Source organism: Mugil cephalus, chromosome 9, assembly GCF_022458985.1.
Source record: "Mugil cephalus isolate CIBA_MC_2020 chromosome 9, CIBA_Mcephalus_1.1, whole genome shotgun sequence".
NCBI lineage: Eukaryota > Metazoa > Chordata > Actinopteri > Mugiliformes > Mugilidae > Mugil > Mugil cephalus.
In genome coordinates, this window is record NC_061778.1 from 20,302,116 (window position 1) to 20,329,260 (window position 27,145).

At 44.4% G+C, this 27,145-nt stretch overlaps 1 protein-coding gene across 1 annotated transcript; it reads right to left on the bottom strand.

Moving 5' to 3' along the window:
* Window positions 1–27,145, bottom strand: LOC125013843 (gap junction delta-2 protein). The gene is made up of 2 exons (XM_047594748.1): window positions 25,962–27,145; window positions 1–6,905 (listed from the first exon to the last, which is right to left on the bottom strand). The coding sequence occupies exons 1-2, from the start codon at window positions 26,030–26,032 to the stop codon at window positions 6,056–6,058; spliced, it is 921 nt and encodes a 306-aa protein (XP_047450704.1). The 5' UTR covers window positions 26,033–27,145; the 3' UTR covers window positions 1–6,055.

The following is a 27,145-nucleotide window of genomic DNA, read 5'->3' on the forward strand; positions in this document are numbered from 1 at the left end:
TAACATTCAAGGTTTTATTCAGTCTTTACATACAGTACACCAGTCAGAAATATACAGTGAACCCTCAAAGGTCCGTCACGTACATCGTTAAATCTGCTGTCAGAAATGACAGATTCTCTGATGGAGGTTACAAAGCGTGAGAGCGTTTCAGCGTGTGGTCCATCATTCCTGTTTTCAGTCCACGTTTTTACATCAGAAGTCACAGATAACTGTAGAAGGTATGCCGAGGAGTGACAAGTTCAAATCGTTTACTATTTTCTCTTCCAGATTGTTTAAATACGGTCGGGTGCCAAATATTGGCCATGCATCACTTTGCTCCCTCACCTCCCTGATAAGTAACCATTCAGGTTTCATCCCTCTCTCCCATTTCATCCGTCTGCTCTCTCAGTCTACAGGCACCAGTCATGACATGAGGTCGTGTGGCGCTGATCTTGGAGGAGAAGTTGAACGGTCGGAGCAGACTTGTTAATTATTCCTCCCGACCGCTATAAATCTAGTTTTCAAACAAACAAGCTGAAGCGATACCAGGACGTAATCTCACAAACATGAACCCGCTGCCCGTAGGTGGTGGTAACTGTGCCGGCTGAGAGAGAGAGAGAGAGAGAGAGAGTGAAATCCGGATGGTGGTTTAAATTCCCCTCTGGATCCTGAATCTGCCACTCAGTGTAATTAGATGAAGTAATCACAACTGATATCATGACAGATTAGTGAGAAGATGAAAGGGTCTGTTCCTGAACCCTGAAATGGTTCTAGTCCAGCCCACAGGAAGGGGAGAGGAGGGAGCATTTTATATCACAATAAAATCAATAAGGATCATTACGGAGCTTTAAAACATTTCTCTCATTCAGAAACAGGACTTCTAATTTTCAGTTTAAATGCAGAAATGATTTCAGTTCAACTGTCTACATATGAATGTCATTAATCTTGGCCCTTGAGTGCACATTGCACTTTTTCAAAATAATGTTGTATATCAAGTTTTTTTTAATTATTATTATTATCAAATCTATGGCTTTTTATTTTATCGTGAGAAGCCCTCGAATATACAAGAGGGTGTTTTTCATGACTTGCTCAGGGCCCCACCGACCGGCCCTTAGGATTGGCTACATAATGTGATTACTAAGTTAATCTAAGGTCCTTCTGGCTGCAGAAAAGGAGTGATGTGGTAGTTCAGCTCTGCGCTAATGAATGAAACGGCTCGACTGCTTTCCTGAGGAGTCAAATTGTTTGCTACTGTTCTGCAATAAAACGTTACTGAGGAGTTTCATAAAAATTACATCATCACCTGCTGTGGGCTTTTTTGCAGACGTGCCCGTTTGTTAATAACAGTCGAGTGATCTTTTTTTTTTTTTATATATATAAAGACCTGCATTGCTACATGATGTATATGTGGGCAGTAGTGCGCTGGAGAGAAGGGAATGTATCTGAATACCTCTTTTCTTTCTTTTTTTTTTGGTTCATTCTCAGTAGCACCAACAGGTAAATGATCAGACTTGAGGACAGTTTTCCTCGGTTGGGTTTCGTGGTTAGATGGTAAATGGAAAGTATGCTGACCGTTTCTATAAAAGCGTTCTGGTGTGTTAACGTAGAAACAGCATTTTTTACTAGAAAAGATTGGTGTAAAAGATCAGCGTTGGTTTCTTTCCTGAGTCTGCTGTCATTTTACCGTACCCCAATAAGTGTCCTACGGGGAGCTTCACTGAGGATTTAAACATATCACACTGAAACTTTGTAAATTGTAGGCTCATTAAACATTGTGCTGGAGGCTCAATCCTGGAATGTTCTGGCTTTTACCTGTATGCTTATATTAGCTGTGTACCCTGTGTTGTACAGTAGATCCTTTAAACGATTGGCTTTAAAGGTGTATATTTATGAGCAAATTTATAGAAAGTAGAAAATTTACTCTATATAGTAGTTTTTAAACTCTTTTGGGAAATGAAACTGAAAAGTAATAGGTAGCTTTAGCATCACTGAGTTGGTATCATCTGCCTGGCTCTGTACCATCTGAAGAACTGGGTAGTAAATATACACACTTGGCATCGAGACGTAATAGCTTCACTCCATAGTTTGGACTAAAAAAGTCTTTTCTTTTTTTTTTAAAGAGTCTGCTGAAGAAAACATAGAAACATGCTTATTCTAGCCATTACACATGCAGTTAAAAAAATCTTTGAAAATGAATTAAATTTTGCATATCACTTTGGCAAGGGAGGAAATATAACATGTTTTTTTTCCTGCTAGTTTCGTATTTCAGTACTCTACCCTTGATTTTACACATTAAAAAAAATGTTCCTTTACATAAAAAAAATCTTTTTTTGATATGTCACTGCACAAAAGAGCAACAGACAACAAAATGAATCCACAAGTCAAAAAATAAAATAAATTAAAAAAAAAAAAGCAAATGAGAAAAGAAAAGTTGCATAATTCATTTCACATTGACAAATATAGAAAAGCTGACAGTGGAGAGTAGCGGGACTGTTGGAAGAGCCGGGGCCTGCTTTTGTTTTGGAGAACGGGGTTAAACCACTGGCTGTGAGACTGCGAGAGCTGCGAGTCATGAATGAATGATGGACAAATGTAAACCGGAGAAAAGCAGGACACGTTTATGGCTCTCTAGGTCCTCGCGCTGTGTGTGTGTGTGTGTGAATGTGTTTCTGACCTGAATGAAACCAGACATGACGACAGAATCCGAGAACGGGGGCGCTGTACACAAACTACGTGCACATTTGCATTTTTCCCCAGAGTGAGCGTAGGTTGAACACGCGTGTGCGTGCCATTCAGTAAAAAAAGTGCTCACAAACAGCGTGGATCTGTACCCTGTGGAGATTAACTACAGCACAGTGTCTCCCCAATAAGAGCTGCATATAGTACAGGACATTGGCTTGGCTTTTAAGCTCAAGGTCAGCATATAAGCTTTTGCTAGAGGCACGCGCTCACGGTAAGTAAGGGGTAGCTCAACCTCTATTATTAGTCATTCTGGCATGCCCTGTCAGCATACACTAGACTGCACCGATCCCGCTGAGCCCCATCGACAGCCTCAGAGGAGACTAAATCTGGGGATAATCACCTGTAAGAATCACAGAGATTATGACATTGGGAGTGAATGGAGAAACGTAGTTGGGGGCATTACTTCCGCTACATTAAATGTGAGTTATGTCAGGGTATTTCCAGAGCTGCTTCGCTGAGGATAATTCTTTTTTTCAGTAATCAAGTGTAACATTATTAATGTCTTCCAGGATCCTCTATCCCCCCGTGCATAAACACCGTCTGTTTGGATCGTGTGTAAACACTTTTGATTTACAGTATGGACAGAAAACTAATCGTGTAAACCACTTCTTTCAATTTAACCTTAAAGATGTCCACTCCAGTTTTATGCAGCCGGTGCTGCAGACGAGCAGCGGACACACTTTGGGATCACCATCTCTGCCGTTTGGCTGATTTGTTGCATTAAATATAAATCATGAGAATGGAGAGAGGTGGGGGCGTGGTGCGTGGGTTATTGGGAATGGCCACCCAAATATGGCAGTGAAAAGCTGCTGCAGCGTTGGAGCTGCATGAGGCCATTCAGATGACGGACCTAAAGCACAGAGCGGATTTAAAATTTATTTGCCAGTCAACGGGCAAAATATGAGTTTGGCCTGAAATGCTTTGTGCTCGTGTCTGCTTGTTTCAAGCTGTTTTGTGCAGGTTCGGCCCTGAACGTCTCCAGCCAGAGAGATGTATGTGTGAATTCAAATGCTGAATCAGTTGAACTGGACAATAAATTGACTTATAATACCGGTTCTTTCCTACAAGGTTCATGTAAAGTTTGATTGAGCCCACGTGTGAATCGTCATCGTCTTTACAGCAAGCGAGCGTGTACAACAAGGTTTTTCATGTCCAGTGGTAAGAATGTGTCTAACATGAACAATCCGTCTGCCGTCTACTATGTGTGTTCTTCATTTTTGGAAATCCTCCGTGGGCCACAGGACTGTCGCCATATCTGGTTTCATAAGCCCACAGCGCGTTAGCTCCCCGCTTTAAGTTTTGCGTTTTGCGTCAGTGTGTCCAGCTTTTATCCCAGCGCGAATTCCTCCAGCCCGCCACTCCTCCACTCGTCTGCATTAATCAAGGTGCAACAACACTCCCTGTCGTCTTTTTCTGTTTCTTTCAGGTCATTCCTTTACATTTCTCTTACAGTGCATGCATGCTGAAATCCAGTCAGGAAAGAAAATGCAAAATGAAAGCCACTGAGATTCAAAAACAACTGTCCCTAGAGAGTAACTACTCATCGGTTACACAGCATGATCATTCAAAAAAACATCGCATCGTGTAAACATGCCTTTATCAAATGGCTCACGGGCCTCGACTGCCCGAAGCTGTGCAGCTGATTTTCGAGAAAACCGCGGCTGCTCCCGGTAGAAAACGTGTGTACAGTCTTTGTGTTTGGCAGCCGATGCATTTTCAATGCGGTTACGGTTGCATTTAGGTTTCCCCTACAGAGTCCCCAAAAAAAGAAAAGAAAAGAAAAAGAAAAATCAGCTGCACATCCTCGAAGCATTTTCTAACAAAGCTCACAAACCAGTCCCTTCCCACCCCGCCCGTATGTGTCATAAATCAGCTCCACTAGTGAGAAGTGCTTTAAACTAAAGAAAAATGAAAAAAGACAGACAATTTATACATTTAAAAAAAGCAAAAAAAACAAACAAAGCAATATGATTTCCCAACCAACCCGCCCACATAGATAAATAAATCTATTTGGATATACTCTAAATGGATAAATAATATTACCATGATATATGCTATGTAACTTTTCAACAATATTTAAATATCTCAAGGATGGCACCATCGCTTTCTCGAAATAAAAAAGTCATGGTGATACATTTTGTAAAATTGTTGTAATAAGGTGATCTATTCCTCTTCCCCTACAAGCTCTCGCTTGCACTTCTCTTTCTGTTCCTCCTCCGTTTCTTAGCACATACAGAATTTTGGAAGGAGTGAAGTTTGGTTTTGTCCTTTAGGAGAGACTGATGTTAACCGGCTGCTTGTCCATTTGTTCATTAGTTCCTCTCCAAAGTTTACGCAGCAGGAGAGCAGCGACAGTCATTACTGTCATTTGAAGCCCCCGGGCTCCGTACTACTGCCAACCGTGGAGCAGAGAGAGCTAGAGATGGGGAGACGAAAGGAGAAAAAAGAAGTGTTTATGGTACTCGCTGTGTTTGTGTTAAAATCATCTTTTGCCAAGAGACAAAACATAAACATCGTCAGTCTTGGTTTTGGCTTGTAACGACGTTCCAGCGGAGGCGAGACACGCCGTTCAGAGGCAGCTCTCTCTCCCCGGGCCTCGGCCGAGCTCGAGTCCTCCGCCGAAAGACAGGAAGCGAGAGAAGAATGTTCCCTCGTATTCGTGTGATTCCCCAATCTTTCCCCCGCTCTCCCTCGCTCCCTAACCTGCCTTCATTCTCTAGAGTCTGTCACGGCTTTGACAGTTCTTCCGTTCCTCTTTTAACGATGTCGCTGCTCATTCTCCCTGTGCCTTCCTTTATCCTGTCCTCCCTTCTTTTTTATTATTTCTTTTTTTTTTTTTACCGAGTCTGACACAGTCCAGAAGAAAAGCACCATGGGATGCATCAAACATCACCGTCGTCTTCCAACATTCACAAGAACACATAACGGTCTCGTCTGTTTTCCTCACTCTTCCCCCTCCTTGTCATCTCTAGTCCTTCGTAAGAAAAAAGGGGCAGGAGGAGAAGGTAAAAAAAAAAAAAAGACAGAAGTATAAAATGGCAGTTGGGAAATCTCCCAATGAGATCAAAATGTTTTAATTAAGGTGGTTTGCAGAACAAAACCTCCTTTATTCTTGGTAATGTTCTTCTTTCTTTTCCCTCTCGTGCTCTCGAAGTTGCAGAGCTGGAGGTTTGGTCTTTGTACATTCTGTTTCATTCCATCAGCACAGAGGAGAGGTCACCGCCCGACCTCCACGTCATCTTCATTAAATTAAATCATAAGTAATTAATACTCTCTCTCTCTCTGTCTCTCTTGCACACTCATCCCACTTTTCCTCCTTTCCCCCGTTTCATCATCAGACGTAGGCTGACTCGCTGGACTGTGTGCGTCCCAGGTTGGGCGGCTGGGAGAGGTGGGCCATGTCCTTCTTCCTGATCTCGCAGATGGACTTCCTGCGGGCCTGCACGCCCCTGATGGCGGCCTTGATCTTGCGCCAGCCCAGGTGGTTGAGCTCAGCCAGGTTGAGCACCACACAGATGCCGCTCACCGCGAACATGAACACCAGGAAAACCGTCTTTTCCGTGGGCCGGGACACGTAGCACTCCACCTCCTTCAGGCATGGGTAGCGGTCGCACTCGAAGATCCCCGGCACGCTGAAGCCGTAGAGGAAGTACTGGCCTGCCAGGAAGCCGATCTCCAGCGCGTTCCTGAACACCACCTGTATGATGTAGAAGCGGGAGATCCCTTCTTGCCGCCGGACCTTGGAGCTCTTTCCGTGGGTGAGGCCGCGCGGGGCGTTGGGGATCTCCTTCACTTCCAGGCAGTCGGGCTCTTCCTTCCCTCCTCCGCTGTCGCCGCCGTGCTGAACGAGAATTCCGTTGATGTTGCGGAGCTTCCGCGCCCCGTCCCTTCCCCCGTAGTCTCTTTCCATTATAGGGTAGAGAAAGGAGTAGCGCCGGTCTTTCTGCTTGGCCGACTGGTGGACGGAGTAAGTGATGAAGCAGAGGCTGGGGGTGCACACCAGTATTATCTGGAAGACCCAGTAGCGAATGTGGCTAATGGGGAAGGCTTTATCGTAGCAGGCCTGGTTGCAGCCGGGCTGCAGAGTGTTGCACATGAACATGGTCTGCTCGTCCTCGTACACGGTCTCACCAACAATGGCCACGATCAGGATACGGAAGATCACCACTACTGTCAGCAGGATCCTAGGGGAGAAACAGGGAGATAAATGGGGTTAATGCAGTCACAGATGTACAGCCGTGTACTGTACTTAAGAGGAGGAGATGTCCTGAGATGTCCTTCTCACATAGGCTCCACAGATGTGCTCAGTAGGGGAGCACATTACGAGAAAGCAGGACAGAAGATTAAATTAAAGCTTAGAAAAGAGAGATTCAGTGATTAAAAATACCAGCGTGTAACAACACTCTGCACCGCTAATGTTTTTAAAAGAGAAGTCACACTCAAAGGTGTCGTGCATCTCAGTAGAATAGCACGTGTTAGTGAATGGATGGGGCCGCTCTGTGATTTTGTTCTGAGAAAGTAGTTCCACAAGCCATCCTGGAAGTCGTTTTGGTTCAGTTGCTCTCTGAAGTTTTATTTAAGCTCCGCTGCTGGAATAGACCTATAAACTGTTCTATCAAACAAGGATGTTTATAGGTGCTTGTGAGACCGGAGCCAAGGTCTAAATAAATGCAGGAGCTCCAACAGCCTGTCAATGGACTACAAGATGTTACGTTATCAATGACTTCAGTAGTCGTGGTGGTTGGCTGCTGCGGTTTTCGTGAAAGGTTACCACCAATGTGGATCGTAAAAGTACCAACGTACCAAAATATCAGCCTTTATGTTTTGGCCGGCATTGCGTGTGTTTTGGCAATTCTTGAACAGCTTTCGAGCTGGAAACCGTCAGCTGTATCTGGCAACGGTGAGTTAGACAAACAATACCACCATCAAAAAAAAGAGTAAAACTTTGAAAATCTTAATGGCGATTCTTTAAAAGTGCACACGTGTTTGTGCAGAGGAGGAAATAATTATTACTGGTCATCAACAGGCACGGACTCCCACGTTGCTATTGCTTGTCTAAACAAGCAACTGTAGGGTAGGAAGTCAGGAAGCTGTGTCCCTAAACACTGGTGTGAGTGGTCCTTTATAATGATAATATCCTCAATATAACAACTATAAAAGACCATAAAGACTGCATGTAACCGGCCTGTACTAAGAGTAAAAGGATTAAAATACAAAATATGTTAGATAAAGGACACAAAGCATGGATTAAAAAAAAAAAGAGGGGGGGGTGAACTCCTTAATGAGAAAAAGAAGTGAGGGAAAAGTTGCAGGGTTAGACAGGAGAGGGAAATTAACGAGGTAGAGGGACATTGTGTCACCGTTAAGTCACTGTTCTTCCTGACATGAACCAGAGAACGAGAGAACTCCAAGTCTCATTTATCAGCCAGAGCAAACCCTCCAGAAGAAGGAACAGTTATGAGTGGAGCCCCGTTGTGTTGTCAGTGCACGTTACGCTCACCTGTGTTTTGACATCACATGTGTACCTATGTGTGTGTGTGTGTCAATGGTGTTTACAAGTAAAACGAGCTGAAGTCTAATTTAAGTCTCTTCTGCATCATTAGGCCCGGTTAGCATGGCAACCGGAGTTTGGACTCCCTTAAGTCGCAGCTGTGATTGATTGAAGCAGGCACACACATGCACAAAATACAGCATAATCCCCCAATTGATGGCTTTGTTATGAACGATACACACACTCTCTCTCTCTCTCCCTGTCTCTCTGCTGTCGGTCCCCTAGCAACAGGTGAGACAGAGGTGAGCCTTGTTTGGAGTTTAGGTGCTATTTCTGTGCGGGGTGGGATGAGACACGGCGAGGGATTATTAGTGCTCAAATAGGTTCACTTCTATTCCTTCCATGTGCGTCCATCCGAGCATATGCTTTCATGTGCTGACTTGGCATATGCATTCACCGAGTGTTCTTTTATTAATACAGACACACACACACAGGAGGTAGACTACGCATTCCTCCCTCTGTTCTGTTTCCTTTCTTGCAGACATCTTTCTCTTTGTTCTTTCCTTACTTTATTCATCCCTCATGTATTTTTCAGATCTCAGACCTAGCAAGCACTTTGCGTAGCAGGCTTTTTGCAGCCCGCGCGAGCCTGCTGGCTGTCTCGCGCTGTGACTAAGCTGAGTCTGGAACGGGGCTGCAGACCGCAGACGGGCTCGACGTGCCGACGCGTTGATAGATGGTCGCCTCGTGGCTCGATCCCGCACAAGTGATGGGGTTCACTTTTGCGCAAGATCCGCTCTCGCTAATAACCACTATTTATATTAATGATAATCTCATAAATGACACAGTGATAAATCTCTGTCATTACTTCACGTGAACCCAGAGGACACGCCATTACAGCAGCCCATCAAAACCCGACCTCATTACATTTATCATGGATTTATGGCTTTTGTGTGCATGCAAGTCAATGGATTGTGACATATAAAAATAGCTGTAAAGGCAGCGCTGTCGGGCAGAGCAGCGAGGCGCAAGAAACACGAGGGGTTTTCGAATGTTTCGATGCCTCCCAGTCTTACAAATCTGGCACTCGTTGGCGTCGTCTCAAAACTCTCACCTGCGATGTGTCTACGCAGCTCAAGTGAGAGAAAAAGATTTTAATATTCTGATGTCACTGCACAAGCCACTGACAAGACGCGAAGACGTGACACTCGTGATCACAGGAGTCACTTCAAAGCGAGAGATAAACTCTAAAGTGAGATTTCTGCCAGTTTCACAAGCCGCTCAGACATAGCGAGAAACCTTAGGGGCATGTTGGGGAGCGCAAACTGAACTCCTCCTTCATTATGCACAACTTCCGAGCGGCAAACAGCACAGGAGCGGTTCAGCTCTAGACACAACAGTGCGGGCGGCGTTTGAAGGGTGAATAACAGATGCGGCGTGTGTAACATTCGGAGTGACTTGATTCTGTGTGATTCTAAAAGGGGAAGCTGTTACAGAGCAGCTGATGCCACTGACGTTGAGTATGCATGCGCACACATTTGTGCAGTGGTTCTACCTTTTACGGTGAAACAGAACCCTTGCTAAAGTTGCCGCACTAGTTCGTTCTGCGGCAGGATGGTGTATTTTTAGATTTTTATTCAGTAAACGGTTAAGGAAAGATCCAAACTGACCAGTAGAGCTTCTCAGATTTGCCAAATTATTGAGGGGACTCGTTTATCTGGCCACCGTCAGGACTGGACGGTGAGTCCAGGGGGAGGCCCGCGCCACTGCACCTTAGACACTGCCAGATAATCATTAGATGGCATTTGGCTGTGTGAAGGGTAATCTACCAATCGCACGGCGGCGTTTGCCAGCGTTGTGCGGCGCAGATGTGGAGTCGAAGGGCAGAGTTAATCCTTTCCAGAGTCTGACGGCGTGCGGTTCACATGTACCTCTCATCAAAACAGCGGGACGCCAGTGATGGCCTCCAAAATGAGAAATAAAGGACTTATTGCCAATCCGCCCACCTCCCGATCAGCTGGCGTGTGGACCGGAGGTGGGGGCAGGGGAGGGGGGGGAATAATTGCAAAAAATGCTTTTGCCCTTGTAGTGACTCCATTAAGGAGCTTAGTGAGCAGAGAATTCACAATATCAGAGTGAGTGCGCATCGCGCTAAGTGTGCGCACGTGCACTTGGACACACATGCGCTGTACGGCCGCGCACACTCGTGCGTGCACGTCCGAGTGTGTTTGTGTGTGTCCATGCAACAAAGCACTACCCAGACAGCGAGAGGAAACTGTTCCCCACTGAGTGTTAGGAGAACGCATCAAATTGCTGATGAAGATGAATTAGTTCCAGACAGGGATGAAAAGATTATAAAGTCACCAAAAAACGCAGCGTGGCTCAGACGTCTTCTCCTTAAATTAAAAGAGAAACCTGCCAGTGGCAGGAAGGAAGAAGCAGTACGAGAGATAGAAGGGGTTAGTAAGGAAAACCAGCAACGGAGGGAAAATCTCATCATGGAGAATGAATTATATAATAGCTTCCACACGCAAACCCAGTTCTGTAATCTGTGGCTGGGCCAAGGGAGGATTCTTGCATTAGTTTTTTTTTTTTTTTTTGTTAATGCCATCGAATAGCCATAGATTATTGTTCAACCCCCACCTGTTTTTTTTTCTCTTACGTCTGGAGCGTTTTTCTTTTCACTCTCTCTCTCTCTCTCTCTCTGTGTGACCCCAGCCCCTCTGTCAGGAATTATCTTCAGATTGTGACTTTAGTTTTCTATGAAGAGCCGTGTTTCTCTGCAAACTGTCACAGGAGGCTTTCAGATTGCGAGTGGTTGCCGGCAATAAATAAAAAAGATCTAAGTCCAATACCCTAAATGTCTCTGAATACAATCAGGGAACGGATATTCCTGCTGGTTGAGGCTCTTCAAATGTGTGTTCACTGTTAAGTGAATGCTTAACCACTAAGCGTATTTATACACAGCAGAAACCCTCGGATGTGTGAATATGGACCATATTACAGACATATTTAGCGCATATCTCATGGTGCTCTCACCCTCTGTTCCCAGCAGACAGTGTTTGTTGTTCACTTTCACTAATATGTTACCACACAGGGAGTGGTGATTATGCAAAAACATTATGCCAACTCCAAAACGCCTCCTCTCCTCCAGTAATTGTGAGTCCCTGACCTGCCATCTTTCTCTCTTTCTCTTCCTCATTATCTGACAAAAGAGATCTTGCGCCGAGGCGGCGTGTGTCATACTCCAACTGCTCATTATGGCTGCGCAGTTAATTGTAAAAAAGATAAATAAATAAATAAAATAAACATGTACAGTAACGTGAAATAATAATCGGAATTTTGGGAATCTGACAGGAGAGATCCAGTTCCATCTGCTCCCTCCATATGCACGCATGCACACACAGACACACACAGACACAGACATGCAAAATGCTGTTGCTGCCCTAGCGGTCTGCATTATTAAGCTTAAGAAATTAAAATGTAATTCCCAGTGCAGCTCCCTTACTATTACTGTGAATCTCCCTTTATGTTTAATGTCTTTTTCAATGAAACCTTGGCTGCTCTTCACTTGACAGATGGTGTGAGTAAGAATGAGTATGAAAGAAGAGGAGTTGAGGTGGGAGTTAGATACAGGGGATTTTGGAGCAGTGCTTAAGGGGTTGGGTGAGGCGCACTGTCTCATGTCCATTAGAACGGCGCACTGTATTGAGAAGATGCAAAAGGGTTAAGATCGTCAGAGTTGGAAAAAAGACAGAATGTGGTTGACAGACGAGAGTGGAAAAGAACCAAATAAGAAGTGGAAAAGACCAAAATGTGTGGAGATAAGGAGGAAGAGGAGGCAAAGGAACAGGTGATACTGTAATTGGCTTCATGGATCGATGAAGTGCAAAAGGTTGAAGACTGGACGATGTGGCACTGGAGATAAAAAATAAAAAAAAAAAAAAAACGAGGAGGAAAAAGCTGTGGTTCCTTTACCCAGAAACCCAGTGTACACTAACCACCCCCTCCTCCCCCCACTTCTCCCTTCCTCCCATCTCCTCTGCCTCTCTCCCCTCAATCTCCCCTCAACTCAACTTCCCTCTGCTAGTTACCACGGCAACAGGCAGAGGGGCAGAAAACGGAGGGAAGACGAGGAGAGAGAAGTGTGCCGACTAGGAGCCGAGTCAACTAAAGAACAGAGTGTTTCTGCCGGGGGTGGGGGGGGGATTTGTTGCACCAGTGAAAGCGAGGCTTTAGGTGCCTCAAAGAGCCTGATGCTAGTTTCCCTTGTGCAAGACGCCTGAAGAGCTCACTGAGACAGCAAATTATGTCTGTGAGGCAATCTAAATAATGCTGTGATGAAGCTAATAAGAAAATAATTCCGTTAGGAAAACCAGGACATAATGACCCACTTTAAAACTCACCCTATAGGTCCTAGTGTTCAAAAGCAAAGCAGGAAGAACGGATCAAAATTAGATAAAAGGCTATGGACTATGTAGCCTATGTAGGCTATGTCAAACTTTAGTTAATATTCTTATTGAAATGTTCATGTCTGGGAAGGACTAGTCCATGATAATAATGGAATAAAATGGCACGTTTTGAAGTCCAGCTGGGCAGGTTCAGGTGGCACTTAGCTGCTCTGTTGTGATGTGCTCAAGCCCAGTGTTATGGCTGACCTGCTAATCCTTTTTAGAGCCTCACCTTTGGTTTCCATCAATACCTGTTCCATCAATACTTAGCTGGGTTTTTCTCTACAACCCCCTACACACACACACACACACACACACACACACACACATCCTCACTGCTGCCTCTCTGTTTCTCCTATTAATTAGGCTACATCTCTATTAATTACCTAGCACCAAGTGCTAAATAAATGAGAAGTGCAATCTATACTTAAAAAAAGTGCCATGCTAGGAGAAGAGAGTCTCAGAAACCAGTCACTTTATGCTAAGTCCATACGTTATTTTACAAGTGTAATTAATATTATTTTTTACAATTTTTTTTTAATTTGCATAGTCTCATAGGCTAATCAAGGTGCATTAAACCAGGTCTAAAACCCAGAGCAAGATCCAATGTCAGCAAGGAAAATCATCAATTGTTAAAAGAATCAAATACTTAAAAAAATCAATTTTTCCGTTTATCTATTTATTTATTTATTTTTTTACAGTCTCAAACATTGACTCTGTATCTCTTCTCATTTTTGTTTCTGTATTTCACTCCCTCTGTTTTGACATTCTGTCTCTCCTGTGTGCCAGTTGGTAACCTAAATGCAACGAACCAGCCGCACTGACAAATCTAATCCCGTCACATGAAATATGGATGGACACTTGTCACACACTCTCTCTCTCTCTGTCCCTCGGTCTGTGTGTTCGTCTGCCAGAGTTTATCAATAGCTCATAGGTCACGGCAGGTCACTTGGCACTAAGCTGGATCAAACTTCACACGGGAGCCTTCAGACACACACATGCCCCCAGAAGGGAGGTTCCGGTGCTTCCGGCCAGTGACAGAAGGTGTGAGGGGGTTGCACTCTCTCCTGCTGACAGACCTTTATCCTGCATGACCACCTGCCTCCCATCAACACACACACGCACAAACATACAGCACGTACACGGACATTCACTATCACACTCAACGACCAACATAACAAATACACTGTGCGTGCATTGGTCACAGAGAGTATGTAGTCTTTCAGCTCACGCATGGATAAGGCCACCTCTCTATGCACATGCACATGCACACACACACACATTTTAATCAGGCACACACTCTCCTCCAGCTGTTGCAGGACGTCACAAAGCCGATTGTGTCTGACATTGTCGGGTCCATCATCTCAGGAGGAGATGAAGATGAATTTCACCAAACCAACCAGAGATAATGGTTTTACCTTCGCCTTGTCAGGGACCTTTTGCTCCCCACTCAGCTGACTCCAGACACTGTCGGGTGCGCTGAGTTTGACTCAGTTCAGGTAAAACATCACGCATGGGGACACATACATGCATCATATACTGTATATAAGGCTTATTTCACCTGAGGCTCAAGTAGAGAAAGCAGGACTTTTTTGTACCTGTAGAATCTGAATTAATTTTCCATGAATGAGTGTGTGTGTAAAGCATTTACAGTGTGTGGGTGGTTAAGTGCTAATTATCCAGCACTTATTCAGTTATATGGGTAAGATGACCTTATTCAGTTTGATTTTATTATTTTCCAAGCAAAGACAATGTTTTCTGACTTCGGTGACTATAAGTGCATACATGCAGTTAGATAACGCCTTTATGGAGACCCTGGGTCTGCACTCTGCTTCAAATGAAATGCTATTACCTTGCCCATGCGTCTGTCTCTCTTTGTATATCCCACGCACACAGCCAATGTAATTTAAGTGTTTTTTTTTGTTTGTTTTTTTATCTGGGGACAGTAACTCCATCTGAAATGGGATGTAGTTCACGTGCCCATGTTCATAAACAAGTGATGCAAATGTACGGTGTATTTTCATGTGGTTGTATTAAACAGGACATACCAGCCCATATGTTTATATTTTTATTTATTTTATTTTATTTATTTATTTGCATTTGTCCTACCACTCACTCATTTTCCTACCGGTGCACAGGTGCATAAGTGCACTGTATGCAAAGGTCCCCATGACAATAATGACGATGGCAGTTTTCTTGACAACAGATAAGGCGATCAAGTGCGAATTAAATGGGCGAACATGACGATAAAAATTGACTTTCTACTCTGAGTGAATAGATTTCAGATGCATCACGAGTCACGATGCATCAATGGTACGAATGAAAAAAAAAAATACGGTGAGTCGTCACCATGGGAACGGGGGTGGGGTAGGTTTTGGGGGCAGGTTGCAAGGTTGCGATGGAGGGGTGAGGCACGAGCAGGGGAAAGAGCAGCAGGAGAGAGGGAGAGTGCAAACGCGTGGGCAGGAAAGCAGGGAGGGAGAGACGCAGGGTTAGGAGGGGGCGGGGGGGTCAATGCAGGGAAATACAGAAAGAAAGAGAGAAATGATGGTCGTAATCCGGATTAAATCTGTGGGTTTTGGACAATCCCCGAGCTGGGGCCGTCACGTCCATGCCAACTCCCCACCCACCGTGGCTTTCCCATGCCAAGCCACAACCCAAATCAGCTGCTCTGGCACATGCAGGGAGCCTCCATGAGACACAAGCAGGCAGCACATGGCCGTGAAGGGAACATCCCAAACGCACTTGATCGACAAAAAAAAAAAAAAAAAAAAAACTGTCTAATTTTATACAGTGTTTCTAACCCACCATCACGGTTCTAGAGGGAAATTAATCGCATATAATTAACATTCATATCTGCTACCTACATAGCTGTTGCGTAAGCATGTGAATATTGTAATGAAGAAAATGTAATTAGTGTTTTTCATGGACGACTGGATTCTTCAGTCAGTGCTTCTGAGGGAGATGGCCCCCACGTAATGCCACGGGGTTTGAATGTTTTTAATTTATTTATCTGTTTTTACAATGTAGATGGTATTATAGAACAATAGTTTAATTTATCACTCAATATTAAAAGATGATTAAATCTGTTGACTCTAAATCATCATTAAGGTTTTCAGAGGAGGTTTGGTTTTGAGCCTTTTTGACCACTCAGAGCCACTGTACGTCCAAACATCATCGTCCAAAATGGCTTCCGATAAACTGTGTGTCTCCAGCCACTGTTCAGGATTAACTGGATCCTGGAAAATGTGTGCCTCCAGCATTGTTGAGTAGCGTACCACACTAGACCACTGACATCCTAAAATAGACCTGGAAACAATCAACATTATTCTGCAGCAGGTGAAACTCTCCCTGCACTTGTTGCCTTATCGTGACAGCGTGGAGCCACTGTCAAATAGTGAGAGGAGCACAAAATCATCTTCACTGCCTGATGACTCCATTTTGTCTTGTATTTTGAATTTTTTTACAATGAACAGGACTCAAGTTTCTGCACATAAAGGTTTTTATGGGACTGCAGATGTGCAAAAACCTCGACAGCCCGAGCAATTACACAATTTAAACAGTAGCACTGCATGACACACGGCTTCTGCACACATCTAAGATGAGCTCATACAGCCCTCAGATGACTCAAAAAGAACATGTGTGATTCCATGACAAGTGCTGGTTGAAATCATGTGATGTGATCAAAGCTCCAGAACATCTGTGGACGTTATAATGTGAATGTTTTCATATGGCCCAAACTGATTTCTGTAAAAATATCTTACTAGTTTATTTTTTCAAAGAGAAATAAATGTCAGTCCTTCAGAATTTCATTAACAGTATCAAGCCCAGTGAACCGTGACGCATTCGAGCCGATTAGTGTCTGAAGGCTTGAAGTAAAAGGTGTTTTTAATGTGCGACTCGAGTTCTGCCATCTCCACTGACTTTGATGTGAATGCAGCCTCACATTCCCAAAATGTCACAGTGATGCCTGTTGGGAGGTGCAGCTTTCTCCAGTAAATAGCAGAGGTTCTTCTGCAGGTCGTGAAGTCTAAATTTATCCTGAGAGAGCTGTCTACTAAGTAGCTTTTTTAAAAAAGAAAAAAAAAGAAAAATTTGGCTACAAGAGTTCAGTGTGGATGTCACATATCGCGCTTTGCTGCTTAATTGCAGAATCTGCAAAAGGGACCATGTGTGTGTAGCGGGGTGTGAATGCATTATCACACTCTACACTGTTGCTCAAATGATCAGCTGCGAACGCGGCGACTGTGGCAGTTTTGGCAACATGCGTGCATGTGTGAGGCAGCGTGTCTATGTGTACGTCTCTGCCCCTGAGTAATGAGTAAATATAGTAACCACGCCGCGAGTTCGCTTACGCGCATGTTTGTATATTTGGATGACCATCTGGTTGAGAGCACGAGTGTGTGTGTGTGCGCGCGCGTGTGAGGGTGCATTTGCGTGAAGAGGGAGTGAATCAGATGGCTTCATACAGTATGTTAGTGCTGGCGGAGATGTCCTAGCGAGGTGTAAGGTGGAGCTAATTTATTATTCATGTTGAGTCAGGATCAGCTGATACTGCATCTGATAACCAGTCATCGCTCTAACAAACTGGAGGAGATGCATCTTCGTACCACACGCTCACATTGTTCATTACAGATCTCAGAACAGTGTTAAGATGGAGCCAGTGATGGGAGTTGAGGTTTTGGAGCCAGGGGTGGGGTTGAGGATAAATCAGTGGCAGAAGAGCTTTTCATCTTCAAAGAGGGAGATGGAGTGAGATAAAGTGTGAAGGCAGAATAATGAACGAGAGTGGGAGTTGGGAGCGTTTTCTTTCTTTTTTTTTTATCCGAACATCAGCAGACAAACATAGTGAATCAATCAAACAAAGCGCGAAGATCACAGATTGCTGAATGCTTGCATAAAAAAAATCCTGTTAGCCATGTATAAGAAGAGATTCTATAAAGACAATGAGCTCACACAAATAGCTCATACAAATAGACCCAACTGAGAAATCTTCAAAAGCAGCATTGTTGCTTTGTGCTGAGCAAAGATCAAAGTTGGTTATTTGGTTTTAATGGTATTGCTCATGTTTTATGTAACTTGGTTTATCCTATTTCATACACTCAGTGCACGCAGTCAGTTCAGTGTCATTCTCTCTATTAAAACCACATATTCAGTGTTCAATATACACTACATTTGCACTAAGTATTTTTCCTGCCATGGCCACACAGAATGCCGCTGTTATTTTATCATGAAATATTAAAGGATACTAAATTTGCATCCAAATGTATATATTGTATATAATGTTCAGTCACTACACTACTCATTTTTGCACTGCCCATTACCATGTGTATGTTTTTTTTATATATATATATTTATTCCAATTTACTTAATTTTTCTTACGAGCTTTTCCACTCAGTCTTATGTCACTGTTGCCTGCTCTGTGTCCCCTTAATTGCCCCCTGGGGACAAATAAAGATTTCTGTATCTGAATGGAATAAACATCTTTGAATATTTTATCCCTGTTGGATTCTGACAAGATGCATTTAGAGGAGAGCACGGTCAAGATTCTTTCATTTGAAGCACTATTCCTGGCAAATGCCAGCCACGTCTTGTCAACTGGACAGAATCATCCCTATGGTAAAGCATGACAGTGGCAGCATCATGCCATGGGGTGCTTCTGCCAAAACAAGACTCACGAGAACTGAGGGATGGATGGATCCAGCTAAATACAGCGAGGTCCTTCAAGAAAACTTACTCCAGAGATCAAAGGGGCCTTTCCGTCCAATATGAGGAAGCTTGACAAGATCCACTTCACAGGAATGGGATAAACTGTCCTGTCAAGGTTTGCAAAGTCTGTACAGACGCATCAAAGTGCTGAATAAAAAGTCTGTACATTTATTCAGTTCACGGTTGACAATTCAACATGTTTGTTGTCATATGCACAGTAAAACAGCAGTTTAGACCCACATTGAAATTCTTGCGTCTAGAGACTTTCTGTAGTGACTCATGTTTGAGAGATGTGTGTGTGTGTTTATGTTACGTATTCATGGCCCATTTACCATTGAGAAAATTCAATCAGTTGCCCTTTTTAATAATTCAGAATCAGGACAAGTTTGCCTAGACTGCACACAGCTCATTCCAGTAAAGAATGGGAGTCAGCATGTGGAGATGTAAATTGTGTGTGTTATAAATTATTCATCAGATCACTGTTAGCATCGTGTGGTAACGGAGAGGAGCACAGGGGCTGCTTTCGTGTTTTTGAGTTGTTCTAGCTCTGATTCTGACAACATGCAGGGGGGATCCTGGCAGGTGATTCAGCAGGGACACCTTTTCTCACTTGGTTCTGCTTTCAGCTACATTTTGCAAAACATTTTGTCACAACTGCAAGCCAGATTTAGCCACTTACAAGATGATTTTTATTGAGCTGTTCTCAGGTGAGATGACTGTGGGTGATCAGCTTTGAATCTATGCACTAACAAGGACCTGTAGTATCTGTGGTTTAAGATAAAAGCCAAGCAGTCATTTTGATCAGTACACTTATGGCGTTCAAGGGTATTTTAATGAATGTGCTAATGGTGATGACTAACCACGGTTCACGGTTTCTTTATAGCGTGGCAACTTCCTCAGATGGCTCAGCCTTTAGAACCAATTAGAAGAAGTACGGGGAGGCAATCTTTGATACCGTGAAAAGACAAAATGAGTCATTATTTGCACATGGTGAGTGGAGGGGGAGCAAGGTTTTAACTAAAAATACAGCCCAAGAAGGATATCAAAACAAAAGTCTGTTGGAAAACAATCCTAAAAATACAGATAGGGGTATTTTTGGAGAGGGTGAGACAAATATGACATGATAGGACGGGAGAGCACTGCCGCCTGAAGATAAAGAAACTACAGTCGTAGTATTCAAAGGTGTCATATTAATATTGACGCAGTGGAAAAGAATCTGTTCTTTCTGTTCATTCATTTTTCAACATTTCGCCTCCAACAATGAGTAACAACAACCAACCAATCAAAGTCAGCGACAGGGATACGTGGTTATGTGATGACGACCGGACATCAAAATATGAATTTATGTGATGTGTATCGTGTAAGGAATCCATGAACCTTGGTGAGGACCTTTCAGTGGTAATAAGATAATAAGGTAAGACTAAACTGTGTCGGGTTACTCTCCTGTGTTTGTGTGTGTCAGGTAATGTCCGGGTTAAACTAACCCCACAGTATCATTCTAACACTGGCCTGCTGTGTCCTCCAGTGAGGTGCTAACACTAAATCTATAAGCCTCGCTGAGTCACCCTGCCAGAGACAGCTTCGCCCTGAGGCCCTGCAAGGTGAAATCTGTGTGAACTCTGAACCCTTCGGCCCGCTCTAATCTCTCTAGCTTTATCTTCATCTTTATCCATTCATCCCATTCTCACTCTCTCCTATGGCCGACCACGTTTGCGTATTCTGGCCAGGCCTCACCTGACATTTCTCATCCGACGGTGTCTCCCTCACTCTGTGAAACGATATCCCTGTTACGCGCCGAACAGACACAAAGAGTGAGAAGGTTGGCCTCAGCACACAGCTTAAAGATGAATATGGAGGTTTATCTTCCAACATTATGTCTGATGAACACGCACGCACTTAGGAGCTTAATCGATTAATCCATCAGCGTGTAAACACCATGTCAACCCTGACCTCAGCATATGTGGACTGTGAGGAAAGAGACAGAGACAGAGAGAGGAACCAAGCAACTGAGACACAGAGGGAGGATGGAGAGGAAGACGCTATGAGGTGTAAGCAGAAAGAAATGAGAACACAAGCGGCATAATTATGTGCGTTTTCTCTATCGCTCTCCCTCAGCTACAGTTCTGCTTCTCCAGCAGTCCCTGTGGAGGCTGGTTGTAGTACTCCAATCATGAAAGGCTGAGAGCAGCTACAGAGCAGCAGCTCCTTCCAGCTCCCAGGGCTCATTTCCAAGATCTTTGTATCTCTACTTGTACACCCCTTTTAGATCAACCCCACTATCAAGTACAGACATGAACTCTGTTCAGTCATAAACTTTGACATCACAATCGTGCTGTCAGATGCTACGCATAGTTTAGGTTTTATCAGCAGGTGGCTGCTATATATTAGTTCTTAAGGTCTAAGCTGCAGCCGGAGCGACATGCATCGACCTCACATCAGTGATTCATAATCTCCCCGTGGTACATGTGAGGTCATTTCAATAACTGTCATCTTATGGCAGCGCTGGGAATGCACTGACATTACAGCCGGCAGCGTCTCAGGGGTCATTACGAATGGATGGAGGGAGTGTGAAAGCAGTGACGGGGAGGGATGAGGGAATAGATGTTGGAAGTCTCGCTTGGTAAGAGTGTCTTTTTAACAGTCTCACGCGGGAATCAGCCGCAAGTGAGACGATGCCACTGCCTCTTTTTTCCCTTTCCGCAACACAGCGCGCATTTGCTGGATGAGCCCAATTCTGTACAAACAAAATCATCCATCACCTGCGCGGGATGGAGGGATGTGAGGGCTCTGCGGGGATTGGCTACATAAAAGCACAATGATCTAAAGGTCCTGTGACGAGGGAGCGGTAACATGTCCCTGAAAACCGGACAGTGAATGGCGGAGCAAACGCAGCTCACTAATAAGGACATTGGTTTGCGCTGTGTCGAAATGTGGCACACACAGATACACGCACATGTTTGTACACAGAGGAGCTGTCAGGTCCCGAGTGAAAACAATCATTTGACTCAAGGGATCAATGCCGAGCAGTCAACAGTCAGCGAGCCGGCTTATGTCAAGAAGGAGGGAGAGAGCTTCGGTGGAAACATACCCTCACATACACTCTTGATCACCTGCTGAAATGTGTACATGGGCAGAGACGTACTGAGACGGAAGAAAACAATGGTTTTCTTCCAATTTTCCCATAGGACGTACAGCTGCAAGGACAACAGCTAAATGCACAGCTAAGTGCTGTTAATCAGTTTTAAGGCCTCAAACACTGTGTTTGTCAGTATTTTCCTAACATTACAAACTGTACTACTCCATCGTCTGTGTTTGCACCTAAGCCATACATCTCATTAAGTTTAAATTTTAACATACAGAGACTAAAGACACACATAAAAGACCCTGTAACCAAATGTGGCCATTCAGACCAGAAACATTTTTTTCTTTAGCCATGACTGGACAAAAGGTTGAGTGAAGCACACTGAGACCTTTGTAGAACTGCACTGGCCCAAATATAAAACCACATTTTTTTTTTTTTGTGAATCGAGTTTGAAAAGATGAGAGTCATATTGCATTTAAGCACTCGGCCTTTTTGCCCAGAGTGGTGCGCTCTGGCTGCAGCATGGAGCCTTATTTGTAGCTTCACTGCGGATTAGATAACAAGTTTTTTTTTTGTTGTTGTTGTTTTTTTCTCAATAAGTCTCTTTTTGTGCCACAGAAGAAGTACATTTCTGATGATTGAGAGTCTAAAGCGTCTCTTTACTGCAAAAATACACCAAGGACCCGATCACCTGTCAAGCGGCCAAAAATAAGCAGCATCACAAAAGCGGGCCAGAAAAAGGCCCAGAGAAATATATTCTGATGGCTCCCGAGAGCTTCACAGACGAGTGTGTGATAGAAAAAAGTGACATTTATGTTCTTCTTTTTATTTATTGGATGCTCTTTAAATTGTCAGATTAAAAATAGGATTCAAACACAAAGACTATAGTACCCTGAGGTATCTTTTCCGGTCTTAAAGGAGGTGTTTTGCATCCGTCTTCTCTTATTGTTTGGTGCCTCTTCTAAGTAGTGGCAATGATTATTTAGAGTCACTGCAACTTTATCTCATTGTTCTCTGGGTGTTTAACCACTGTCTAACTCACTGAAAGAGCTATTGCAAGAACAAATATTTGGTCTGCTAATTAGTATCAAGGTTTATTTTTATCAGTAACAAAGTCAATAAAGTACTTACAGCTTTAATTACTCACTTAACTTTCCGGTCTGTGCAATGCATTTGTTTTTCAAATGGAAGGTCCTAAAGACTGTTTCATTAAGTGCCCTGTCTTCTATCAAGCTCCACTTCCTTTTGCATTATTGGAAATCAATATCAGGGAGATGCCAGGGTGGACTTGCATGTTAAGCAGTCCCACTCTGACCAGTGGAAGCTAACAGATAGGACAGTAGCCTATGGAGGAGACAGCTCGAGTGATGTGTTGACAGTAGCTAGGTACAAATGGGCCCGGCACCACCACAGTCCTTCAGGGCAAGTCGATTTATACCTGGCCCAGTGTTTATAATGGCAGAAATAAATCACTGGCAGCAGGTATATACACACACACACACGCACACACTGAAATCCGTCCAAGCACATGTGATATGCCCACAAAGTACACCATAGCGTACAAGCTTTTCTGCGCGCACACAAACTCTGACTGTAGAAGGGAATCTCTAGAGCCGCCTGTAATCTTACACAAACAAGTGTCACATTCTCCGCTAATGTGTGTGTGTGACTCATGTATGACGAATCGACTCAGGCATGCAGGCTGTAGTCGTGGTGGGCTCATGAGAGCACACGCTGGCATCGCCTCAGGGACGGCAACCTGTCCAGCGCTTCCCCCGGTACGGCTGCACCTAACAATGAGGTGAACGAAAATCCCACCGGGGGAGCCAATGGGTTTTAGGACTGAGGGGGTATTAGTGCGTGTTTATAAAAATTCATGTCAGTGGTGATGGCCCAGATTAGATGGTTTTTGAGCAGTAGGAAATCCAGATGCAGGGTAGGCACATTGCTGCGACTATCACTCAGACGCCACGGCTGAAAAGGGATGATTGTCCTTTTTCATTTGCAAATGACCTAAATTTAAAATACAAAAATAAGATGAATTCCATTTTTTTTTTGACTGGATAAGTTGGTAAAAGGTTCTAATGTGTCAATGGGATTTCCTCTGCATGTTGTGGTACAGGGGATGAACAATGATGCTAACAGACATCCATGAAATAAGTCATTTGACTTAGTAAGACTCTCAAGAAAACCTGGTCTGTACTGAGTCAACTTGTAAAAAAAAATCTGGCATCATGCTTCATGATAATTAATGCACATTTCCTTTCTACATATCCCTGCCTACATCCAACAGCTCAGTGAGACCGCTCAGACCATCAGTGCTTTGAAGTAAAGGCTAATCACGCTCATCTGCTCACATGTTTTGCCTGTTCTCCATTGCGTGCTTATGTTTGCTAAATAGTTTGAAGCGCAAAGCAAAACCCTGGACAAATTGGATGAAATGTTAAAAAATCATCTGTTCATCTAATGGAAAAACATGAACGTCTGTTCCAAATTTAGTTGCAATCCATTCAGTGGTTGGTGGGATATTTCACTCAAAACCACAAATTGCCACTGTGTAGGTGCGCTCCAAGAAAAATCAATGGATCAGCAAAGATAACCCCCAGGACAGAATGGACGCCTGTGTACCAGCGACCTGCCCAGTAGTCAGCATTTTGGACTGAACCAAAGTGGTGGACTAATTGACTAATATGATCTCAAAGGTGAATCATTGTTAAAGACAAATGAACATGTTGCATTGAGTTTGCATTGTAGCATAAAATATTAAAGTCCAAGTGAAACTGTTGCTATTTAAAAAAATAAATAAATAAAAAATAAACTTTCGTCCAGTTCCTCCTGCCATCTGAGCATTTAAGCTGCTGGGACAGTAGATATATCTGTGTGAAGCTGATCTGAGGCTTTTTTGCCTTCTGGGTGTCCCGGTTGCCTCGCTTAGGTCATGATATGCAGCACCATCTCGTGACGAGACAGTCCACTTGGCTTCCTACCAACGCCCCGCAGACTGAAGCCATGTGTCTGCTCGCTTGTCTGTGAATAAATCTCTGCCTTCGCCTTGACTCAGTCTTTTTTAGCCCTTCTTCTGTTTCACATCATCTCACACTCTTGATTGTGGATTCTGCACGTCTCCTCCCTGCTTTGCAACCAAGCTCTCTCACTTCGCCTGTTTCTGCTCCCAGACTGTCCCCGTGGAGGCCACTCTCCTCCTGTGATTTTTTTCTGTCTCCTTTCTTTCACGCTCTCGCCGAGACCCTACAGCCAGTATGACTAGCCCGGCTGATGAGCGACAGCGCCCTTCCAGTGTCTCATGAATGAGGGGAAGCAAAGGCTGACCAGTCATTTATCATAACACCAAAGGAAGTAACTCTGACTAACCAAGCGACCGACCGACTGCTCTCAGAATCTCAAAATCACTTCAGTTTCTTAACTCGGCACAGCAAATGTCACACTCACAGTAGAGGAGACTAATCTCCTGCCAAAATATATATATATATATATATATATATATATATATATATATATATATATATATATATATATATACATATATATTCCCACACATCATTGACTTCACAAACTGCCGAACATTTATTCGCTCAATAATTCAAGAGTCGGGATGAGTTGTTAGTTTGAGGGGATTGGTTTAAACTGCTAATTAAGACAGTTTCTAGTGAACTGAACTTTCAAACTCAGGAGATTGTTCTTTACTATATGTAAAATAGTATTTGGTATTGTTTACGGAGCTGAAGTGCCTCTGTGACAAAAAAAACTCAAATAATTGCTCACTCTGCGCCAAACAAGGACCTGTTATTCAAACTAAAATACGAGACATCTCGACACGCATGAGAATGCATTAATCATAACCGCCCTGACCGCATGTACTTCAAACGAGAGAAAGATGAGAGGGATTGGAGTTTGGACATGGTGGCAAAGCTTTAATGTGCAATATGGTGCATGTGGAATATGGTGGCTTCTGTAACAGGTCTGATTTTAGTGTAGGAGATAAAGAAGCAGGGAGAGGCTCTGTGGAAAACTGTGAATGAAAGCATTGTGGACTTTTGAGGTGACGTGCCCCCACAACGCTGTGAATCCTCTAATGTCCAAAGCCTCTGTGCGGACTAATAGCGTCCCTCACGACTGCCTAAAACCCTCCCATCATGTCACTCAGAGGGATTAAAGAAGCTAAAGCTCCCTCCCCCCTCCTCCCTTCGGCTCGCAACCAGCCACTTTGGACCAGGAACCACCGAGGGCAACCAGAGACAGATTCAGATTTTGCATGATTGTGTTACACAAAAATCACAGGTTAAATACTGCACACAGCCGCAGACATCCAACGGGAAAATGCACGGCTGAAATGCACGGCACCTCGGCCGATACAAGAGGTGAGCAGGAACAGTTTGTTCTTTTGTCTTAAACGAGGAGAATTTAAACAAAATTCCCAAACTCCCCAAACGGTGCACGCATCACTATGAAGACCACAACCACTCCCCGCACGCTGTGAACAGCTCACCTGCCGATCATGGTGGAGTGCTGCTGCACGGCGGCCTCCAGGAGGCGCTCTAGGATGGTCCATTCTCCCATGGCTGGAGTTAAGAGGCATCCACTGGACACAGGAAATCAGGACCGACCCCACGTCTGGTGGGCTTCCCCCCGTCTGCAGGAGAACAGGGGCTGGTGTTAGCGTCCTTCGCTCTGAGCCTTCAAGTCCACTTGTTGGGTTGAGATGAGGTAGGGAGTGCCTTCAGGTGGCTAGTTTGGTGCGAAAGAGGAGTCAAAGTGAGCCCCGAAGAACGTCAGTGCCACCTCATCGTGATCCCACGCTCCTCTTTTCGAGGTGCTGCCCCTAAACACGCTCTTACTCACAGCGCTCACCCTGAGATGCCTGGGCTGAAGCTTGAGCGTAATTCTCTGTCCGCGCACTTCCACACGTGAGCGTATCTTCCCGCTTTCCTCCTCGTTCCTCTCCCCCTGGGTGCCCCTGACCCCGTTTACCTCCTAAACAGCTGGGCTGTCATATGTTCTCGCACTGACACTCACTCACACACACCTGGTCTGCTGAGTTTCAAGCAGCGGCAGCAGCAGCCGTGGTTTGTGCAAACACACATCCATCACCCGCACACTAACACCGCGCTCTCGCACACTCGCTGTTTGACAGCATCTCGTAGTGACTGTGGCTCAGGTCCACACACTCATGTGAGCCTCAGCAACCAGGGGTCTGCGCCTCTGCTCGTTCTCCTGTCCCCCATCCTCTTCATTTCTTCCTCTCTCTCTCTCTCTCTCTGTCCCCTCTTTCTCCGTCCTCTCTTCCAGTTATTTTGTCAAGAGGTTCCTTCTCCTCCTCCTCTCCTGGTTTGGTTCAAGCAGAGCAGGGTTGGAGCATCGCGCGCTTCCTCCTCCTCCTCCTCCACCGTCTCCTCCTCTCTGCCAGAAAACCGTGTGAGAGTCTCTGCTTTCTCCAGTCCTCCTGCCTCTCTTCCTTTCTCTTCCTCCCTGCTTCTCAGCGTGCTTCACGAGAGGCAGCTCTCCTTCCTTCTCCTCCCTTCATCTTGTTTTTCTTCCTCCCCACTTGGTTCCCCTGTTTGCAGCCCTCCACCTGCCTCCGTCTCTCTCTCCCTCTCCGAGCCAGTAGGCAGCCAGACCGAGCGTGTGTCTAGAGGATTAGAGAGAGGAATCATCTCTGTGCTCCTCCCCCCT